We start from the raw sequence: 8098 nt of genomic DNA on the forward strand, positions 1-8098 counted from the left end.
TACTATACGTCCAGGATGTCCCTGAATACTATTTTAGGATGTCCTGAGGACTTTCGTAGGATATCCTGAGGACTCTCTTAGGACGTCCTAAGGACTGTCTTGGGATGTCCTGAGGATTGTTTTAGAATGTCCTGAGGACTGTCTTAGGATGTCCTGAGAACTTTCAGAATATCATATTCTTAGAACATTCTGGGATATCTAAAATGTCTGGTATTTATACAGTCATTACATATATTTAGTTTATTTTCAAACATTTTGTAGCTAATGAAACTCTTTATACAATATTTTAAGAATAATGTTTTCAGCTAGAATACATATATCCTCAGGACATCCCAAGGATATCCTCAAGACATGAGTAAAATTTCAATTTATATTAATACTATTACAGAATTTAACATTCTAAACTTACTTTAAAAGTCAAATTTATACATAAAATATTTACAATAATACAACTATTATATCCTGACAAGATCCCAGGACATCCCGGGACATATTCAGGATGATCCTGAGGACGTCCTGTGCTATCTGGGAAATAATGTTTAAAAATTTATATACATAATATCAGTGTATTTATTATAATTAAAGCCTTGCCATCCTTTTGTCAGTGCTACGTGGCCTCAAGGTGTAAGACGCTTAGCCCAAACATTTATGAAAAATCTGCTTCAAGTTTTTGTTGGATCCCTTGATTTAGCTGTCCACTCTGTGACAGGATTTATGTGATTGATGTAGAAGAGAAATCACATTTGATTAGTAGTATACGAAAGTATTAATGCTTTCTGGAAAATAAGAATTTTTGGACAATTTTTTTTCTTTTTGATTTTATTTTCTAAATTTCTTTTCTCTAATGTTATTTATAAATGCCTATATTAATCTACTACAAATTATTTTGGAGATGTATTATATTAATTGTATTATCATTATCCATGTAGTGTAGATGTACCAATTCTTTCAAGAAATTGGACCTCATGATAAAGTAATGGTATTTTTTTGTAAGAAATCAACTATGGACGATATTGCTAGCAATCTGACTTTAGCGAGTATCGATTGCCAAAGCATTCACAGTGACAGAGAACAAACATAGGGAACAGGCAGATTAGAAGATTTGAAAACTGGATCCGTTTTAATTCTTCTCGCGACTGATGTAGCTAATCGAGGAATCGATATTGAAGATGTCACGTAAGTTTTACATAAGTTTTTAAAACATTACATTACTCAAGATTTATGACATCGATACCAATCCTTATGCCGTCATTTTCAGGCATGTGCTGAACTATGACTTCCCAAGGGATATAGAATATGTTCACAGAGTCAGCTGTACCAGACGGGCAGGTCGAATAGACGAAAGAATTACTTTTATGACGCAACAAGACTGGCTAAAGCACTGATCAATGTCCTCGAAGAGGCCAATCAAGTTAGTAAACACACAAGGAATGTGTTAATTATTTCACATTTTCTATGAGTGGAGTGGCTTCCATATTCAAATCATACTTTTTATTTCAGGAAGTACCTGAGGAAGTGTATAAAATGGCTGAAAGATACGAGGAATGGAAGCAGGAAAAGGACGCAGATCAATCGTTTCTAAGAGGCAACAGAAACAACAACGGCGGTAGACGCAACTATTGTAGAATTTAAAATAACCAATAATGCTAGGAACTGGACGTTGTGTCATATATAAGAAATTATTTAATATTATAATACTGTTTTTAGGAATGAATCCTATAATTGTGATAAAATTAAGTTCCTAAAAACACAGTGTTATTTTTCTTTATTCTCTTTAGTTTTGCGCAGTTACCAATTGGTTTAAAATGATTTAAAATTTACTTTAGTTTAAATATCTTATTGAAATGCTATCAAGATTCGTATGCATGACACAATTAAAATAATGAAATGGGTTACATTGTAATTAGCAACATTTCAACTCAATATTATTTATCAATAGTGAGATATAATTTTTTATATCAAAATGTTTATAAATATTAAATGTGCTAGTCAACATTTTATTTGGTAAATTTTTCATTCAAAAATTCTGCGTACTACATCGTTTATTATTTGTTTATGAAACATGTATGTACAATATTCAAGTATGTCAATGTAAAAGTTTTGTTAATAAATGTTTTTTACTTTTAATCAGTTCAATTCAGTTATTTCTTTATTGAACGCAGATTATTTTAAATATATAACACATTTTATGATAACTTAGTGTTAAACATATTCATATGTTGCATAAAATATTAAATTAAACAGGAATTTCTATATTCGATCGAATAGAAATGAAATCACTAAATGTATTTCGAAATATTTTTTAATCTTTTAATATTATATATAAACTAACTTAAATTTTCAAATATTTGGTATATATTGGTATCTATTGACTTTAAAAAAGCATTTCTTTTTTACTAGGTATAGAATTATATAGTAAAATGTAACAATTTAAACGTATACAAACTTGTTAAAGTTAATGCATAAAATTTAAAAAACCTATCGCTCTCATTCATCAACATCTGTCATAAAAGTTTTATAGACACAAAACAATCATTAATAAAATAAGATAAAATGTGTAATATAAATAGACGTTTTGCTAATGGTTCAAAAGATATTTAGACCAAGTAGGAACTTAAATATAGCAGATTTAATTGTAAACCTTAAAGTTCTTCGTTTTGGTGTATTTCTCAGCAAAGATTTTACCATCTGGAGTAGGCATTGAGAACGCTATGTCATCCAACGACATGACGTAACCGTAAAAAAACTTTGCTCTAAAACACATAAACAGGGGAAGATAATCCAAATAATACAAGTCTTCGAAAAAAAAAAGAAACGATATATATAATGTGTTAGCAAGACAATTTACCTTAAAATATCAACGAGTTTAGTAGCTATACCCTGTTTGCGATGACTCATTGCGGCCCATACAACGTTTATGCCACATTTCGTAGGTGTACTCTCGGCAGTGCAACAATTGAGCTTAATTAATTCTTCAGGAATCATGCGAAATGCTTTCTCAATATATTCCGCCACCAATACTCCAATAACCCTTTTTTCGCGTACATACAAATAGATCTGAAAGATGCATCTTTCTTTTAGCACTTTTTTTAATTTGATAATATACAACCAAAATGACTGTGAGATCTATTTACTTGTTTGCTCTGATAATCTGAACTATCCATCTCCGCCAGTCCCAAATCTTTATCTACAACAGCCAATATTTCCAGTACCTTCTTCCAGTGTTGCTTAGGATCATGTGGTTCAACCAAGATTATTCTGCTGGAAGTAAAATGATCCTCCAGTATAACACGCTCGTTCTTCCATCCCTGGAATACAGAAATGTTTAAATATAATATCTACAATGATTTATTTTTTGCAAGCACAACATACCTGAAATTTTAGAGTCCGTATGCTGTTGTGATAATTCAAATGAGCATTTTCATCCCCGGGATCACCCAATTGGTAGACAACACTACAAGCTGGACACTGAGTGGTGCCAAAATGTTTCTGACCAATGTCCAATTGACATTGACCTTCTGCACCACCACCTTTTGCAGATAGCTGCCACTGCATGTTTCTTTTCACTGTTTTCGTAGTATTAGCCTTACTTGTTTTTCTAAATAAAAAATTACAGCATATATTTTACTAAAATTGATTTAGAACAAGACTTTCAACAATATTTTCACTTAAAATAAACAATTATATATTAGAAAATATAAATGGTAATTATTCAGTTTAAGCACTGATATTCAAATATCGATATAGTTGTGCTTATTCGATGCAGTTTTGCTTCAAACGAACGAATCTGGCAAAAAAAAGCGTCGCTCTGCCCCGGAAAGCGAAATAATAATCGTTAAAGTTGTCGAATATTCAGATTAAGAAATCTGTCATACCGACGAAATGTAGCGACACGAAGGGTGCGTTCGGGGAGACGCTATTAACGCTACCAGCATCAGTCCATCTTCATTACTCATTAAAAGTAGAACAAGGATAAACTGATGCTGATAGCGCTAATAGCGTCTCCCCGAACGCACCCGAACACTCTCCGCGGCCATGTGCGCATGCTCTACAGTCATATGTACATGCTTCGCGGCCATATACGCATGCTCGGTGGTCATATGTGCATGACCACCGAGCATGCGTATATGGCCTTCGGTCCCCCTCCCGCACCCAACCCGTCCAAGTCGCTAACCCATGTGGCCTTATACTTTTCTTGCAATATACATGGATTGCCTATGTACATTGCAAGCAAAGTAAAGTCCACATGGGTTAGCGACTTGGACGGGGTGGGTGCAGGAGGGAGGCCAAAGCCCCCCTTGCACCCCCCCCCGTGTGTGTGTGTGTGTGTGTGTGCAAAGCATTCTCTGCACCACATGGGTTTGCGACTTCCCACGTAAAACGAGATGCTCGTAAAAATATGTATATAGACATTTGAAATTCGCGCATTTTTACCATGACTTGTGCTAAACAGAGCATGCGCTTATGACTAAAAGCATGAGAATATGATCGCTGCGCATGCTCAAGTCATTACATTGCGTCGGTATGACAGGTTTCATAACCTGAATATTAGTCAACTTTAGCGATTAATATCTCGCTTCCCAGAGCAGAGCGACGCTTTTTTCTGTTAGATTCGTTCGTTTGAAGCAAAATCGCGTCGAATAAGCACAACTACATCGATATTTGAATACCAGTGCCTAAACTGAATAATTACCCAAATTAACAAAAGCGAGCAAACATAATTTTACAAAAGTATAGAGATTTATCAGGAACGTACTCAAAGATTTTATCAGGTACAGAATATCTTTTGGTGAATAACGGATAGTATTTCTTCTCTTTGGTATTCTCTTCATTGATTTTCTTCTTGGTATTGTTATTGTTGTTCGTGTTGTCGAGGAAGAGATCAAAGTTCTTCAAAGCAGTTACGTTCTTAATATTCATCGTTGATGTCATGTTGCTGAGCTTGGTAGCTGGAGACATAATCGCATCCTTTGACAGTACCGCCATTGTTTTTAACGGGGGAGAGAATGCATTCGCTATATACGCCAACGGTACCAACGAGTCGTAATCGTCGTTCGCCCAGTCGTCCTCAAGAATCTTCAAAAGATCGACCTTGTCCTGCTGCAGCGCCATGGTAGAAAAACATTACAGAACATACGGCAGCGATCGTAGATTGCGGCCCCGGTACTCCCGGCAGTGATGCACGATGCACAGGGGATAATATAGGATACGTTACGTGTACTATATATTTCGAGTAAAATTTTCCTCGGAAAGGACGTTTTGGAATGTAGCCTGAAGATATATCGGACTGAAGCTGAAATCACATGGTGCGGAATAGAGCTGCGGAATAGAACGTGCGTCATAGCTCTAGTTTACACCGAGCACTTGGTACGTGTATCAAGTAGTGAATTTAAGCTGATCAGCCAATGATTAAACACATTCACTAGTTATTTACTATTTGATACGCGTACCAAGTGCTCGGTGTAAACCATAGAGATATATAATATAGAGTCAACCTTCTGTGAGCGGAGCTGTCCGCATCTTCTATGGGATAGAACGATATCACAGTTTAGCTATAACCAGTTACGACAGTACAGTCGGAACCTTTGATGTTTATGTTACCTAGTCACGTGACCATCCGCCATGTTTTGGATTGTAAGAAAGCGCGTTATTCGAAGATATAAAACAAAAAAAGATAGTAAAAATATTTTTTATGATTCGTGTCAAATTGTTATTAAAGAGATAAGTGAATAAATAAAAAAAATTACAGAAAAAGTTAAAAAAAGTTAAATTCTGAAATGAGGTTAAACAATAATAAATAAATGGATTTTTTGGAAAACGAAAAAATTTTATTCCTGCGTTTCGTCCAGATATGTTTTTACACATGACACAGGAAAATCCACCTTTACTAACTTTACTCATTATTATAATTTATTTCAAAATAAATAATATTGAAAAAAACACTGAATAATCTTTTCAAAATAATACCTAATTAATATCGCTTAATATCACTGAAAAATTATTCACACAATATAACCTCTAACACGCAATTATCACATGTCTAGCTTATAGCTTCGTACCGCGTAGCTCGCCATGTCCGCCATATTTTAGATAGTACAGTTGACGCATGCGTCGTAAAATATTATACGAAGAATTTCGCTGACTGTCGTAACTGGTTATAGCTAAACTGTGACGATATGTAGTAAGGTGTTATCTTCGTAACTCAGCTAGTCTGGTGGGAGAGCGCTCCCCGCTCCTTGTACATCGAAGCGTGCGTGGGGTACAAACGGCATCGTGAGGTACGGAGAGCGGGGAGCGCGCCTCTGAATCTCCCACTAGACTAACTGAGTGACGAAGACAACACCTTACTACATATCATTCTATCCCATAGAAGATGCGGACAGCTCCACTCACAGAAGGTTGACTCTATATTATATATCTCTATGGGTAAAACGCGAAGGCGGCGAAGCACAGGCAGCGGCACCGCTTCTCCTTCTTCCCCCCGCCAACCCGGCAGCCAATGCTCGACACAGTGGGCCGCGCTACAGCTCGAGCGTCTCGGCTCTTCACACGGCGCGCTCTCATTCGTACAATTTGAAAATATTATATCTCGATTATTGATAGACCTAACCCAAGACAATATTGGACTTTAATGTTCATCCCGATGCCGTCTATCCTTCCATTACGGGATGGCTTCCGATTACATTACACCCTGTATGTCATGAGACTCTATTCGCTTATCTCACACTCTCCCAATTAAAACTATATTTTCAATTTTTATATTAATAAATAATTACATATATATATTAATAAATAAATGGAAAAATAAATGACTAAGTAAGCTCTCTAATACGTAAATCAATAAGAATATATAAAATTAGAAACCATTTTAGTTTCTGATTATTTTTTGTTTATTAATTATTTATTTGTTTATTCACATTTATCCATTTATTTAGAATATTCATTTAATTAAATTACTTAATTCGCATAATTCAGTCTTATCAGTGAGTAAATCTCAAATAATTTCAGTGATAATGTTTTACTTTTAAATAAAACGAAATTTTTGATTTTTTTTACCTCTTTCGTTCTATCTTCAGATAAATATTATTCAATTAACAAGAAGGAAATAAAGAATGGAGAGGAATTATCTTTATTATTGGAATTTTTTTAAAATAATAGCACCGAATTTTAGTTTAGGGAAAAGTTACATAAGAAACATATGCTATTTCTGATACATTTTGACATTAACCTTTCTGGGATCAAAAGCCTAATTCTAAATTTTTGTCATTTCCAACTAAATTCATTGTGTTTATGGATATTTAACAGTATTATGTTTCTTCAAAAAATGATTACGTCGAAATTTCGGTAAATGCTGCTGCACCCGCAGTATGTCTCAATTGCGACAAACCTCTGTGCGTTTCGAAATTTACCGCACAAGGCAAACTTATCAGTTTTTTTGAAAATTATATCCGCTTAGCTATTTAAAATTACTTCTGTCATTGGCATCCATTATAAATAATATGTGCATTTATTTTTAAATAAATTAATATTACTTTGTAGAATATAATGACATTTTATTGCCTGATACCTTACAAAGTGCGATACATATAAATTACATTTTTATACATATTTTTCAATACATTTTTAATGCAAATGATGTTAAACAACCATTTTAAAAATAAACAATCTTATAACAAACTTATATTAAGCAAACATCGTTATGACGTGACCGCGAATTAATCATTTTTCCGTTTTTGATATAAATTCTACCCCATAGACTGATATAATAATACGTATAATCTCTGTTTCCGCTGGCAGGGAGACCCTTTCGCATGATACTCCAATAAATAAATTGAAAAAAGAAATAAAACACGCAATTTTGCGATCCTAACCCCGCCGGACGTAACAATAGGGTTTCAAGACATGGAATATTTACAAAATAATTCACGGTTACCTGCATATATGTAACAGTGATTACAATTAAAAACATCCTGTCAGTCGTGAAAACAACCGTTATGTTATTTCTTTTTAAATTCCACGATAAAAGCATCTGGATGTACTGAAAATTATACTAGAGGCAATAAGAAAGCTAAAAAGTATTGATTTGAAAATTGTTGGT

The 8098-nt window shown here is 34.2% G+C and overlaps 1 protein-coding gene and 1 pseudogene across 1 annotated transcript; one reads left to right on the forward strand and one right to left on the reverse strand.

Moving 5' to 3' along the window:
• Positions 1-493: 493 nt before the first annotated feature.
• Positions 494-2127, forward strand: LOC118646036 (annotated as a pseudogene).
• On the reverse strand, positions 2128-5937 carry LOC114254591 (N-acetyltransferase ESCO2). Its single transcript, XM_036288298.1, has 5 exons — positions 4757-5937; positions 3373-3598; positions 3135-3308; positions 2849-3057; positions 2128-2753 (listed from the first exon to the last, which is right to left on the reverse strand). The coding sequence occupies exons 1-5, from the start codon at positions 5110-5112 to the stop codon at positions 2630-2632; spliced, it is 1089 nt and encodes a 362-aa protein (XP_036144191.1). The 5' UTR covers positions 5113-5937; the 3' UTR covers positions 2128-2629.
• Positions 5938-8098: the final 2161 nt, after the last annotated feature.

The sequence above is a fragment of the Monomorium pharaonis genome, chromosome 6 (genome assembly GCF_013373865.1).
Source record: "Monomorium pharaonis isolate MP-MQ-018 chromosome 6, ASM1337386v2, whole genome shotgun sequence".
Classification (NCBI taxonomy): domain Eukaryota; kingdom Metazoa; phylum Arthropoda; class Insecta; order Hymenoptera; family Formicidae; genus Monomorium; species Monomorium pharaonis.

Bases quoted from the DNA above. Each gene is read 5' to 3' on its own strand.
- LOC114254591 (XM_036288298.1), bottom strand. From the start codon at position 5,112: ATGGCGCTGCAGCAGGACAAGGTCGATCTTTTGAAGATTCTTGAGGAC. The intron at 3,309-3,372 runs GTATGTTGTGCT...TCTGTATTCCAG, and splicing joins TACGGACTCTAAAATTTCAG to GGATGGAAGAACGAGCGTGT. The intron at 3,058-3,134 runs GTAAATAGATCT...TGCATCTTTCAG, and splicing joins CAGATTATCAGAGCAAACAA to ATCTATTTGTATGTACGCGA.